Source organism: Strix aluco, chromosome 5 (genome assembly GCF_031877795.1).
Source record: "Strix aluco isolate bStrAlu1 chromosome 5, bStrAlu1.hap1, whole genome shotgun sequence".
Taxonomy (NCBI): Eukaryota; Metazoa; Chordata; class Aves; order Strigiformes; family Strigidae; genus Strix; species Strix aluco.
The window spans coordinates 15,640,539-15,655,549 of NC_133935.1; the positions used below are offsets into that span (position 1 = coordinate 15,640,539).

Genomic DNA, 15,011 nt, shown 5'->3' on the forward strand with positions numbered 1-15,011 from the left:
GCTGTATGAAACAGCCAGTGTGACTTTAGAGAGACTGCTCAAAGATCTGTTTATAGGCATAAATGTACAAGAAATGGAGTAGTAAAAAAAGAACAAAACCAGATGAGTCATTTTGCAGGTTTGAGAAGAGATATCAGTGCATCAAATTAATGATAAATGCTGACTGAGAGGAGCCTAAAGAGGAATAAGGAAGGACAAATGCATCAGGGGAGAAAGAAACACTGAGGACGCATAGATGCATCAGTAAATGGAGACCAAGGAATAACCATGGGCAACACTCATGACTTCCACTACTCAGAGGGTCATGGCTCTTCCTGGGATCATATGGGATTATATGGCTTGTGCTGAATGTGAAACTTGTTTGAAACAGTGCACAGAAGTCTGAACTTTGCTACATGAAAATGACATTAAAGAATGGCAAGAATTCAGAGTAAAGGAGCAGTGATAAATGAGGCAATGAACTAACTATCTGAGGCAGGACAGATGGCGTTGTTACAGGCTGCTTTAGAAGTAACATCCATAAACAACCAGACAAAAAAGGTGCTGACAGTGTCTGGTAAATGGAATAGACTTGTGATCTGTAGTGTCTCTCATAGTCGTAATTCCACAGAGGAAATCCCCAAGATTCCCTTTCCACACGCAGACCTGGATTTGACAAAATACATGAACATGTGCTCTATTTTGTGCATGGGAGCAGTTCCACTGATATGTCTTCCCTAGTTTGAGATGACAAGGACAGCAGTAGAAAATTCATAGCTCTTGGATTACCAGTCCTGCCCTAGCTAATAAGGGGATAGATGAAATGTCTCCTCAAAGAAAAAGTAGATGTGGTTCATGAGTAAAACAGCCCATTTCAGGGAACAGGAAGATCTGAAATTCCTGGAAGAATATCCATCCCCATATTAGCACTTACGTTGACAGATGGCGCAGCTTCATATGAATAGGAATTTCAGTCACTGTCTTTTGAGTTGAAAAGAAAAACCCCAGGCAGGTTTTGTAGAGCAGCTGATCCTTCATGGATTGCATTTCTTCTTTAAGAAGCTAGGACAGTGGTAGCTGTGAGCACCTCTCATTCCCTTTAGTAGTTTTCTCTGGAAAAAGCACGAAGCAGCAGCAGCAGCTTTCTCCATGCAGGAACTGGAAAATACCTCACCAGACTGGCTGGAGAATTTATAAAATTAGAAAAACAAAGCAGCAAAAGGCCTTGGCTCAACAGCGTTACTTTTAGACTGTCTGTCTCTTTGAACTAACTAGTCTTGAATCAGTTTATGAGCATCAGCCAAGACAAACACTCAGCTCCACTTGGGAGTTTTGCTCAGAGCAGCACATTAATACTCTGTAAGGAGATGCAGGACATGTAGTGGATGTTTTCTTTATCAGCAGCCCTAATCATCCCAAATCTCTCTTGCTCATTGTTTGCACACCCTCCTGTCAAGACTGTATCAGACATAGATGAGCTGTCTTACACAGTGCTTAGACTTACCCTGAAAAAAACCTAGGATAACTGATCCTCTCCTCCAGAAGATGTGCCACACAGAAACATGGGGTCTCTCAGAGGCTGGCCTTGTCCCTGCCTGGCATGTGCTATCTATACCAGCAGCAGCTGCTCCAGCTAATGCCCCCCTCTTCTCTATAGCCTCCCTGGAGACTAAGCAAACCAAAACACTGTTTGCAGAAGATGGCCAATATAAAGGACAGGTATCAAAGGAACTTGCTGACTAGAGCAACCAATCTCAACAGTAACAGTATGTTTAGTTGGGAAAGCCCTTGTCTTTCTATCCCCTTCACATACTTTCTGTAAGTGTTAGGAGATGAGCCCTGACTCAGACTTGGCTCCTTATTCCTACAGCTGGCCTTTCAATGAGTAAATCCTTGCTCCTGCCACAAGACTAGTTGCAGGGCTGGATTATCCATGCTGATTCTTTGCAGTCAGGCACATATGTGATCCTACTTAATGTCTGTGCAACTGACCATGTTTACTTTTTTTCACCTTTACTATCAAGAGTAGTGAAGAAGAAGGACATGTCTCCTCACAGAATGGGAGTGAAGAAAAAAAAACCTGGATACAGAGAAAAGCCTATTCAGTCAGACTGCCACCTTTTCAATTGTTATGCATGCACAGGTAGCACTGTAGTGCATTATATTACTTCACATAATAGCGATTGCCACATCACTGCCTGCAGCAGGAGCTCTGCATATTACGCTTCCCCCAAAGCTGTTCTGAATGGACACATCCCTATGGTGACTTCTGTAAGAAGCCAGGGCAACAGCAGCTCTGAGTACCTCAGAGATCTGTCCCAGTTCCGTTAGTAATTCTCTCTGGTCAAGGTATGAATAAACAGTAGCTTGTTCTACCTTGCACAGATGGAGAAAACCATAATCCTCTGTTGCTGATGCAGACTGTTGACTCCAAGGTGCCTTTAGGAAGTGGCTGTGCAAGCTCTGTGGTGGCTGCTTCAGACTTACAAGTCAGTTACTGTGTTACTTGCTGTAGTTGAAGATTAGCTGCAGCACCCACTGCTGGGTTAAGCACTGCAAAGTTTGAGAAAACAGACTGAATTTTGCCAGTTTCAGTTCTGTGCTCAGTTCTGTTCTGCCACGTTCTCCTGGTGCTTGTCGCTAAGACGAGGACAAAACACCTTCAGCTAACTAAATTTCGTGTTTTCTTGTTAGTCATAAATCTTACAGCTCCCTCATTTTAGGGTAGTCTTCAGATAGAAAAGACTGATGTTTGGGCACAAATTCAAAATGAGACAAAGCAGCTTAAAGGCTGGTTTGTGTTTTATTGTTCGGGAAAAGGCAAACAAATCTGTTTTCAGCAGAGACCTCATGAGCATTTAATCTTGCCATTTCACATCTGGGAAACACTAATATCACTTAGTATCTCATTTCTTTGTCTGGGGGACTTGGTTGGTTAGAGAGTAGAGGATGATGGCTGTGCTGTAGTAATGTTCACCCAGGTAACAATGAAATCCTTTTGGACTTTTTCAGCTGGTGTTCCTGGAGACAACTTCCATTTGCAAATGTAGTTTGTTTTTATACCTTGAGTGATAGGAGGACACAAGATCTGGCCAAGCAATGGGCTGAGATAACAACTTTCTCCATGCTGGGAGACTCCCACATCAGAACAAATTCTCAGCAAGTTCAGCTTCAATCCCAGTGTGCAACCTGAAGAGAAGCAGATTGTGCCCTCCAATGTTGGTCCATGTCAGTCCAAGTGGTCATCTGGGAGAGGGGGTTTCCTTCTTTGGAGAGCAGATTGAGTCAATATGGAGCAGGGAATGAAGGCTGCAGGCCAAATACTTGTACTGAACAGACAATTTCAAGTTACACAAGGAATTTTGATGTTTCCAAACTTGAGTCACTGAACTGGTACTCAACATAATCCAGTGTGAATATATTACTGGAGGCAAGTCTTTTTGCTGTATTAATTGTTTTCACAAGTTCATTCCTGTTTTTCTTCCCTGTAAGTCCTGTGGTTCCATTTTTAAAAATTTTGTTTATTTTCCTGAAGGTATTTAATTAAAATAGCAGTTTAAGACTTAGTACTATCTTTGGCATACAGGCAAGACTAAGATTTGAAACAGATTTATTCTTTTTGCTGGCTATTCTTTCAGGATGGGCAGGCTCCAACTTGAGGTTGTTATCTGATTGTTAGTTGAGAAGACTTTACTAAGACTCTATATTCTGGTCACAAGGAAAACTTCTTTTATATTCTCACTTTTACTATAGCGTAGTAGCTGGAGATGTAGTTTGGAAATAACAGAATCATGGAAAATGGGGCTGAGAGGGGCCTTGTGAGATGGTCTAGTCTATTCCCCTGCCTCAAGGCAGATCATACATTCCTAAACTGCTTCTAATGAAAGGTCCCCTTAACTTAATCTTGAAACCTCAAATTATGGAGATTCCACAATCTCTTTAGGCAATCTGTTCCAGTGCTTTGCTATCTGGAGGATACATGTTTACCTTAGTTGATTTTTTTAAATACTTTGTTGTGCAGCAAAACTTGAAAAGGAGATTGAACACGGGAAAGTAAGACACAGAAAGTAGAAAGGATCTCCAATATCATCAATGCCAATTCCTTGCTGTTAAAGGCAACCATGTCAGGTAAAGCCTCCCTTGTATATGTACAGAGCTCAATATTTGAATGGGTTGAACTTTTGTCCTAAATGCTCAAAACATATCCTGCTGAGAACCTTATCTTTCTCAAAGTTAAGAATCTCCTGTAAAGTAGAACCATGAAATCAGAAGAACATCAGAAAGCCTGTGAGATACATTTGTGCGTATATAGCATGCAGATAATATTCTTACAAAGTGCCAGAAGATTTGCTTGCTAATAGACATGGCGAAATCTCAAAGTGAAAGGTAGATCCCTCCTGAAAATTACAATCCTTTCTGAAACAAGTGATGATACTTCTAAATTTCCCAAGACAGTGCTGGAGATCTCACAAAAAAAAAAAAAAAATCAGTCCTTCACCAAGACTGCACAAGATGCTCCTAACTTTCAAGAGAACTACATCTGAGATAGGATAGTGACATTGGGCTCAGGAAAAAAATAGAATTGTGACTCTTCTAAGAAGAAGCCCTAGAAAGTGTGGAAGAAGGAGAGAGAGACTAGGTGGGAGTAAAGACAACACAGAGTTAACAAGTAAGACCGAATTCAGTAGAATAGGAGAGCAGAGTTTCTGAGCTGAGGATGAGGAAGATGTTAGGTTAGAGCTGGGAGGAGCTCTTAACCTCAGTGATCCCTTAAATGTTTAACATGAAGGACAAACAGGACTGTCAGACATGACTGTTCTCATCTTTACCAATGTCATATCTAATGCTTCAAACAGTATTTGCCAACCCCAATGTGTCAAGGTATCCTTAAAAATACAACCTCATGTGTCAAGGTATCATTGAAGATATGAAATGGCATGAGGTACCTGAGTTTAGGTATCTGGATTCCACCCCTTATGACCCACCACTGAATTTAAACCCCAAAGAAGAAAGCCTTGTGTAATCTTAAAGTATGTGAAGTTAGAATCTTTGTCCTTGTCCTGCAGCAGCTGTGCCAACTTACTTGGAAGAGCTTGTAGGTTATAATCATACCCCAGCTATACTAGCAGAGAATGCCATGGCCCAATGGACAGGACAATAGTTTCAGACAGGACCTGCTGGAGTACTGAATATTATCAATGAAGTCTTAAATTCAAAACTAAAGGAATCCAAACCATCATTGAGATGTAACCAACCCAGAAGAAACACTTTTTTCCCAAAGCTCATAACTCAAGTGAGTCATGCTTGATTAACTTCACTTAGGCCAGGAGACTAATCATGGGATATTTAAGGAAAGTCAGAGGGAGTATTAGAATAACATTCAGAATGGAAAACATGTTATATTCTTAACACGGTGTCATTATTATAACTTCATGAAAACAGAGAACTAGGAACCTTCTCTATTAACAAGTGTTGCCTTTTTTTTTTTTTTTTTTGGTGCGTGTGTGTCTACTCTCCAGTGAAAAAGTTATTAATTATATGTGAGACTCCAATCCAGAGAGCAACTGTCCAGCTCAGTTATTGGTGGGGTAATAGATCAGAAAGTTTCACCTCCTCCTTCTCCTCACAGCTGCCCCGCACACATGCACACACACACAGAGGCCAGGAAACTCTATGCCTATAGCACCTACCTTGGGTTTGAAGGCGATTAATTTCAGGACCATCTCAACAGTGAAGAGGCCAGTGAAGAGCATGTTGAGGATATTCATGGCTTCCTTGAACATGCAGCTCTGACCGTAGTGCTGAAAAATAGCATCCCAGCAGCAGCGTGAGGAACAGACATATCAGCTAGTTAGGAATCCACAGGGCCCCTCTTGATCTCCCTTTATGTTGAGGTTCTCTAAAAACCCCCAGCACGCTCCATTTTTTCAATTTAGAATTCCCATCTCCCTTCACACATAAGCATTTCCATACCTCTAGCCATTTTTTGCCATCTGGCTCTGGTTCTCCTACCTTTTTAAAAAAATCTTTTTGAGTGTGGGCTACCAAAATCACACCTATCGTTCCAGTTGAGGGCTCATTATAAATTTGCATAATGATACAAGATAGTGTCCAGTTGTGTTTGTTATCTCACCCTTTCCTAACGCTTGGATTACTTTTTTGTTTGATTGATATCACAGAGTGAACAGGGGTTTCACTGAGCTGTTCATGATACTAAACCATTCCCAAGTCATTACACTTAATTCAGAATTCTGCAAAGTACACGAGCAGCTCAGATCATATTTTTCCAATATACATTATCTTGCATTTGTCAACTCTGAACTAAATTTGCAATCATGCTGCCCATTCACTTAACTTTATTAAGATCTTATGAAGTTACTCTTTGTCTTCTATTGATTAATTCAAGTAGTGTCTTCTGCAAATGTTGCCACCTCACTCTTCATATCCTTATTTCCAGATCATTATACTTGAGACTGATTGCACTGCCTTAGGTCTAAGGTCATCTTCCAGTTCATGCTATAAGACCCATTTGTAGTTGCTTAACTTTGATAAACTTTAACCAGCTCGATGAATTTTCATATTCTGTATCAGGTCAGGGTGATTTATTTAAAGGAGTTTCAGTTAAAACAGTTCAGCTGCAGCTGAAAGCCAGGCCAGGGAAAAATATATTGTTGAGGCATTTTCAAAATATTTTGTAACATTTTCCTTGAAAGACTTTAGTACCTGCAGGACTCTTTTTAAAAACCTGGAATTTTACTGGAATATGGCTTTTGTGTTTGCTGTCCATGATGACATTTGACCCAAATCTGGCCACAGTATAAGCTTTTGAAAAACTGTATGTTTCTCAAGATGGATATAGACTTCCTAGAATCTCCAGAGATGCTGTCCTGCCTGTGGGCTCACAAACATCTCATGGCTTCTAGCTCTACCTGCTCTCGGCGTGTGCCATTGTCACAGCAACTGATCATGCTTCAAAGTTTCAGAGTGATCATAATAGCCCCCCTCTATTGCTTCATGACAGCAGGGCAGTAGATAGTTCAGCTGAGAGCAGAGCACTTTCTTGTGCTCATGCTGCCTCAATCCTTTCTTTGTACCTTAGGCAAGTCAGCAGGGGAAGCCTTTTCAATGGGGATGGGAAAGAGCTAGACAAGATGAAGAAAAAGTAGGGAGGTCAAGAAATCTGGTGAGTTTGGACTGGAGACAGTGAGAGAAAATAAGGTGAAAATTGACTGTGAATATAGACTTAGACTGTTAGTGAGTGATAGGAAACTGAGGCTAGTTTTGAGGGGACGCTGGGACTAGGGCAGTAGATTGATCCAGTGGAAAATGTAGTGGTGGGATACTATGGTCAAAAAGGAAGTTGGTGTAGGAGTTCATGGAGAGTTGGACTCGAAGGGAACAAAGCGTAGCAGATGATCAAATGGAAAGGTCAGAGAGAGACTAGAAAGGAAGTCCATGGAGGGGTAACTGCAACTGGGAGTCTGTGTAGTGAGGAGAAGGACTGCTTGAGGAGTGGGGATCCGGACTGTCTGGGCCACAGACCAGAGAAGAGAGTTCTGACACTGACTGGGTGAGGAGGAAGGATGGGTTTTAGGGAGAAGAGTGACAGGTAGACTAGCTCTTAAGCAAACAGAGTGTAGAAGACAATGGGGCTTGAGTGGCCAAGGAAACTGAGAGTGCAGAGATAGGCTTAGCAGGTGGAGTCTGGGACTGACTGAAAATGAAAGGAAGGTGAGGGAGGCCTTGGGCAGAGACAGACTGGAAGGAACAAGCCAGGAAATACAGACTTGGGGAAATGTACAGAACAGTTTGCGTCTATGAGATCCCATTTCCTGACTGAAATGAATGTAAGACTTCTTTTTTGTAAGCTGGTTACTTAGTAAAGGTTTTGACTCCTTCCCCTTTACTGCTGTTCCACCTGCACATGGTAATCTACTACATCTCTTTGCTATTCTCGTAGATGCAGCTGCAAATGTTTTTTTGGTGGGTTCACATTAGGTGTTTGGAAAACCTTCTCACAGTAAGGAAAATGAATGCACAGCATAGTGGGTAGCAAGGCAATCAGTAGCATCAGTAGTGAAGCAAGTTAGGCAAACACCTATCAAGAAATGCATTAGGTGGAGCTGATCCTGCCTTTAGGTGATGGGATAGACAATATGGCCTCTAGAGGTTGTTCCTAGACAGTTTCTATGGTTCTTATCACAGAATGAAGGAGAAACTAGGGCCTTCCTACCCCCTATCCCCAGTTTCCTTGATTGCCTTGTTTACCAAAATATTTGCTCTCTACTTTCTAACACAGAAAAGCCCCAGATTTAAAATTCAGATCTCAGGTGAGTGGCAGTTCTGGGCTTATTGCTGCATTTCATAGAACAAGCCAGAACTGAGAAGTTGCTTGTTATTATAGTGGACACTGAAATGGTCTGTGATGTAACTGTTGGGTTTTTTTCATTTCTTTGTTTTTAAGGAGTTAAAACAGAATTGCTGAAAACATCAGATATTATCAGGAAGGGGACAAGAGGCAGATTCCTCATTTTAACTAAATGTCATCAGGAGCGAACATGGTACAATTGTTTTTATCATGCTCCTGTCCCTCTCCCTCAATACATGGTGAAAGTAGGTCTCAACCTTGGTCATTTCTACATTTTCCCCAACAAAATCTAATAATTCATCACCTGTAAGGTTTTCTGCTTTCTTACTTACTTGCATGGCCAGGCAGATGGTGTTCAGCAGGATCAGAACGAACATCAGGTATTCAAAATAGGTGGAGTTGACCACATACCAAACTTTGTACTGGTACTGATTTTTAGGGATGTATCTCCGCAAGGGCCGGGCTTTCAGGGCATATTCTACACACTGGCGCTGTGAAAGAGGCAGGGTATATTTAAAAATCAAAACCAAAATACAGGGTTGGTCAGCTACCTCCAAATATAATAAAAATACAATGTGTTTCAAGTTTTTTACTGAAATGAAAATTCTTGGTAGAAGAATTTCTTTTAGGTCATAATCTGAATGTGCATATTCTACCTGTTGAAGAGTTCCATATGCATTTACTTTGGCCAGACAGTGCTGTCATGCTCATCTAATCTCAGTGAACCAAATGGTACAGCACACATTTTTAAGTAAATGTTGTCCCTTGAGCAAATCTTACAGCAAGATTTTTTTTACCTGACTCCTGAAAATAGCAATAAAGCCAGCTTAGTGTTTCATCTTGTTGGCAATCTTCACATGTTCCTCTCTGTATGTATCTCTCTCTTAAATGCTTATTCTCAATGTATTTTCTACCTTTAGTGGCAACAAGGTGTTGTAAATTACCTGGTTTTTGTCCAGCTCACAGTTCTTGTACTCTTGTTCTCCTTGTTCCTGAAATGTGACGATGACGAAACCAACGAAGATGTTCATCATGAAGAAAGCAATGATGATGATGTAGATAATAAAGAAGATGGAGATCTCAACCCTGTGATTATAGATGGGTCCCACATCCTCCATGTGGGAATCAATGGACCTATACAGCAACCTGAAAGCAAACAGGAGCCAAATGCAGAGAAAATCTGCAACTGTCTTGAGGCCTTATAGGTGATGTTATAAAGTTTAACTTTGTGATTTTCTTCTACCTGTATCAAAATTAATTCACTCAGATGTGCAGACTTGTACTGATCTGAATGTCAACTCTTGCAAAAGAGAAGACATGGCTCTTACTAACTTTACACATTTGAACCTGTTCAGGGGTGAAACGCTTTCATAGTTGAACAATTAAAATTTAAAGAAAAAGCATGCCCTTCAGCTAACAGAAGACAGGCGAGTGTGTTGTTGGGAACTGAGTTTTGTGACAAAAGGGGATCTCAGCACTTTTAACATTTGTTAACACTGCTGTTGGCATCACCCAGTGACACAGGCCCCTGATACCTTGCATGCCCATGTCACACTGACAGAGTGGAGCTGTGGGAGTCCTCGGCCCCTGTGGCACAGACAGCACAGCTGGTAAGACATCCCAGGTCTGCCCACTGCAGAGACAGAACTGCTGTGTTTCATATTGCCCTGCTGGCTCCATCGGGAAAATTGTAACACCTAGCAATGTTGGCAAGTGCCTGACAAGCATTTTATATCCACTTATATACATAATATTTGTGACAAATATTGCTATCACTGCTACTACTGGCAATCATTTTTTAAGAGCTAGAGACGGTGTTGTGCACTGTTTACAAGTACAGGAACAGTAATTCCTGCAGGCCCTGAGGAATTTACAAAGTACATAATAACTGCAATGACTGCTGCTACTATTGCTTTATTTGATGTTTTAGACTTATTTAAATACTTAGAATGGGAAAGACTATGCTCTGCATTTGAATTTTCTCTTTTGAAATGAATGAGGACATTGCTAGTGTTGTACCAGCCCACAAAGCACTTACTCTGGCCAGCCTTCAAAGGTTGAGACAGTGAAGAGGGCCATCATGGCAGTCAAGACATTGTCAAAGTCAAACTTGCTGTTCTCCCAGCTCCGGGGCTGTATCATTGGCTGGTTGACCTCACCATCCTTGTACGTAATGTAGTACCCTCTGTAGATGGAGAGCAGAGAGAGACCATGGCAGAACTGCACTTCCAATACGAGGCCCTGAGTTCAGTGGCCAGTTAAAGGGGCTATCTAGGAAAGGTCAGACCCACCTGCATTCTGCTGCTGTCTGCTTGGAGCTGTCAGTGCAGCTATACAGCTTGCCCTTGAAAAGGAAGAAAGAGTAATGAAGCTTCCTTTCCTGACAGTGCAAGGGTTAGGGCAGATCATGCACCAAGGAGACTGCATTTACTACTTGCTTAACCAAATATGAGTATGTGTACATGCTCTTTTGCAGGTAGATGTGAGCAAACTGGATCGAGAGTTACCTGCATCTGGGTAGTTCAGAGCACAGGCTTTCATCTGCATGCACAGTACTTTTATGTGTATGTCCTGAGGTGCATGACCACTGAGTGTTTCAGAACACTAGTTGTCAGAAGGGTGGTGAAAGGCAAAGAAACAAAAGCAGACATAAAGAAGTGAATGAATAACCTCCTGTGATTATCTGGCATGCCCCTTCCTCTACAAGATGGGGGGTAGACAGCCTGCAAGGTCCAATCATTTAGAACATCCCCCTTCACCTCCCTGGCACTAAGTCATGCCACAAACTGTTTAGGGAAGAAGAAGGTTACTGAGGTTACTGATGTTTTCTTATGATTACAGATGAAGGGCAGGAGTTCTGAATATGCCTGGTCCAGTTCTGGGGAACTGCCGGTAGCAGGAACACAGGCAACACTGACGGTGTCCCAAATGTTTTGCCTTCCACACAGAAGACTCCATCTCCCCTTCCTCAGGCTTCTTCATGATATTTTTCTTCCCACCCCATAATACAGCCCAGTGTAATGGATGAATGAATGGGCCCAATGGTTTTACCTTAAACAACTGAACTCCAATGCAGGCAAACATGAACTGCAGCAAAGTAGTGACAATCACAATGTTTCCGATGGTTCGGATGGCGACAAACACACACTGGACCACATGCTGCAAATGGAAGATAGAAACAAAAGTAACTTGCAGGCTTTGTTCTGAGCTGCTCTGGCTAAGGAAGAAGCCCAAGACTGAAAATACAAATAAAAGAATTTCATTTAACTATTGCCCATTAAGTAATGTTTCAGGAAAGGAGAGACAAGACCAACTCGTTACATTCTTCACCATATTCTTAGAAGCAGGCAGAAAGGCATAGGAAGATATCAGAGCTCAGCTCTCTGAAACTTCCAGCAGCACTGATTTACATAGCTGGGCACCCACTAGTCCACAGGAAAGAATTTATCTAATACAGCAAGGCTATGTCAAAATAGGCTTGTGAACCCATCTGTAACCTGAGCAAACATTTAACCTCAGTGGTGATGCTGGGCCACCCAGCTGGAAAGCAGCTTGGCAGAAAAGGAGCTGGGGGTGCTGATGGACACCAAGTTGAACATGAGCCCTCACTGCAAAGACAACGAATGGTACCCTGGGCTGCATTAGGCAAAGTACTTTTAGCAGGTTGAAGGAGGTGACCCTTCCCCTCCACTCAGCTCTGGTGAGGCCACACCTGGAGTACTGTGTCCAGTTCTGGACTCTTCAGTACAAGAGAGCCATGGACGTACTGGAGAGAGTCCAGCAAAGGACCACAAAGATGAATAAGTGACTGGAGCGTCTCTCCCATGAGGTAAGGCTGAGAGAGCTGGACTGTTCAGCCTAGAGAAGAGAAGGCTTGGGAGAATCTTGTCAATGTATATAAATACCTGAAGGGATGGTGCAGAGGAGGCAGAGACAGGCTCTTTTCAGTGGTGGCCACTGACAGGACAAGAGGCAATGGGCACAAACTGAAACACAGGAGGTTCATCTGAACATTGGGAAACACTTTTTTACTGTGGGTGTGACTGAGCATTGGAACAGGTTGCCCAGAGAGGTTGTGGTGTCTCCTTCCTTGGACATATTCAAAAGCCATCTGGGCACGGTCCTGGGCAACCTGCTCTTGGTGGCCCTGCTTGAGCAGGGTTGTTGGACAAGACAGTCTCCAGAGGTCTCTTCCAAACTCAACCATTCTGTGATTCTGCCGAAACACTACTTGAACCATTGCAAAAGTCCTTGTAGCCTGAAATAACTTGAATTTATAGTCTACAGAATGCATTGTGACTCTTCTAACCTTTAGTCCTTTGGCTCTGTTGATGGCCCTCAGCGGTCTAAGGACTCGCAGAACACGTAGGATCTTCACCACATTGATGGCACTGGACCTAGAATAAAGTATTGGAATGTCTGAGAGGTACAGCAGTATAAGGGGTGTGCTGCAAGGGCAGACAGATTTCACTCACTCTTTCTTGTTTGAAATCCTACACAGCCTTAGACTGCTTAGGATAGTTAGAGTCAACTCTTTGCTATGGCACTTCAGGGGTAAGGAAACTAGTCTCTGATGTTATGTTTGTAGGTCTTGCTTCCTGATCTGAGCAGGCTCAGTATACATTCTCCTGAATTTCACCATCTCTGCTGTATTAATGAAGGGAATGAAATATGAGCAGGGTATTTTTTTAAGCAGGGCAAGCTGCTAAATACTCTGTAAATATCTATGATATGGAAATTGTGCCAAGATGTAGTCATCACAAGACATTTTCAGATAAGGCTCAAAGAAACACTCCACTGAAATATTCATAGAAGAGTGGAAACTCCAGGTGACTCCAGCGTTAAAGGTATACTGTCCACTTGGAGTTTGATCCTGCACTGTGTTTGGCCTCTGATCCCACAAATCAATTAAGTGTGTACATAAATTTAAGGATGTGGAAACTCCCACTGAATTGATTAGGATGACTTAGGTACTTAATTTTAAATACTGAGCACAAATATCTACTACAACAGAGCTCTCTGCATCTTCCAAGACTGAGATTCTTCTCCATGCTGTATGACATCAGGCCCTCCTACTGATTCTGGGAACAGTTTTTTTACTAATATATTAAGAGTCTAGTTAGGTCTGTAAGAAAGAAACAGCAGGTCAAAATGAGCACTGTGCCATTCTTAAGACCTTGACTGAAAGATGAATGGATCTGAGAAATCCTTCTGCTTTACTTAGCTCTGGAACATAAGTGAGCTGCTAACCTGTAATAGTAATGATTGGGAGCTTATTTCTTATCAGATGTGATACTACTTAGGAAATGCCCTACCTGACACAGAGTTCCACATAGTCAAGTAAATCTATAAACTTACTAAGCAAATTAACAGATCAACCAACACAAAGTGGCGTGATAGAAGCAGGATCAACTGTCACTGCCACCAGTACTCTGCAGATTCTCACACAGCTCTTCAAGAGCTTGACGGTCTTCCATTGACCAAGATCCGCAACATCTTAGGCAGTAGCAAAACACTATCACCCCATTTTCCAAAGAGGTTATGAGATCTCCAGGAAGGAACAGTAAGTCGCTTAACTGTCCTGAACTGATACAGTGAATCTGACATCTTGGAACAAAGCTAAGCATCATGATTCCTAATGGACCAAGTTTCTTGTTGCCATTTGCTCTTTCTGGAAGATCCCCCTTCCAGGTCACCAGTCTAGCATTTCCCAATTATTACCTCCCCTCTTGAAGATGAATTTTAATGGTCTTGAATCATCTGAGAAAAATACCTCCAGGTTCATGAGAAAAATCTTACCCAGATAAGACAATGAGCTGAGGTATCACCTCCCAACCCAGCCCTACGGTCCCAAAAAAACAGCAAGTTGAAAATAGCTCACTCACTGGATCCCAAAGGAGATGAGAGAAACGCTGACCACCAGCAGGTCTAAGATGTTGAAATAGTTTCTGCAGAAGGAGCCCTTATGGAGGAAAGCCCCATATGCGGTCATCTGCAGGAAGGCACATGAAGACACAAACACACTTTGCCATTAGCATCTGTTCAGAAATCAAACCCATCTGGTTGTGCTCAGACTATATAATTGAGGAGGGGCAGTATTTCTAACATAGCAGACAATTCACCCCCAGACCCCAAAGGAGAATCTAAGTCCCCATTGAAAGAAAAGAGAGTGAAGACGACAGTAAGATAACTATGAAAGACCTAACTAGGGAAAGCCAATAGTAGGTTCAGTGAGGAAAATATGCGCTTTGAGTGCATAGAGAACATAACATTTAGAATCAGTAAAGCAGCTGAACGACTGTTTGCAAAAACTACTCTTTGCAATCATATGCTTATCCTTTTTTCTTCAATGGCAGAGGACACTTGTGAGTATGATGCTTGTATTACATAAAGGCCTCTTTAGCTAAATTGAATTAAGAAACCAAAAAGGGCTATTTTCTAATGTTTTTTAATGCTTAGGCCAGCTGCAGTGGACAATTGAGCTCTCTTGCCTCCATAAAGAAAAAACAGAATCCGTCAGGGATTTGATGCTTTAGAGCTGAACTGAAACAACAGGAGGAATTCCTGCTCTCTTCAATTTGCTCCTTCTGTTCAGCTCAATCCTGTATCCCTTTTCCCATCCCTATCCAGCCTCCTCCATTTTTGTTCTAGAAACAATTGCATT

General features: G+C 42.1%; 1 protein-coding gene across 14 annotated transcripts in view; it reads right to left on the reverse strand.

The window, feature by feature from the left end:
* Positions 1-15,011, reverse strand: part of CACNA1C (calcium voltage-gated channel subunit alpha1 C) — a 498,259-nt gene that overhangs the window by 73,826 nt on the left and 409,422 nt on the right. For all 14 annotated transcript variants that reach the window (XM_074826113.1, XM_074826100.1, XM_074826102.1 and 11 more), the window contains 8 exons: positions 14,233-14,339; positions 12,657-12,744; positions 11,399-11,506; positions 10,639-10,691; positions 10,386-10,532; positions 9,292-9,493; positions 8,680-8,838; positions 5,670-5,780 (listed from right to left, as the gene is read on the reverse strand). In XM_074826113.1, the coding sequence (XP_074682214.1) occupies positions 5,670-5,780; positions 8,680-8,838; positions 9,292-9,493; positions 10,386-10,532; positions 10,639-10,691; positions 11,399-11,506; positions 12,657-12,744; positions 14,233-14,339 (975 nt within the window). The remainder of the gene's footprint in view (positions 1-5,669; positions 5,781-8,679; positions 8,839-9,291; positions 9,494-10,385; positions 10,533-10,638; positions 10,692-11,398; positions 11,507-12,656; positions 12,745-14,232; positions 14,340-15,011) is intronic.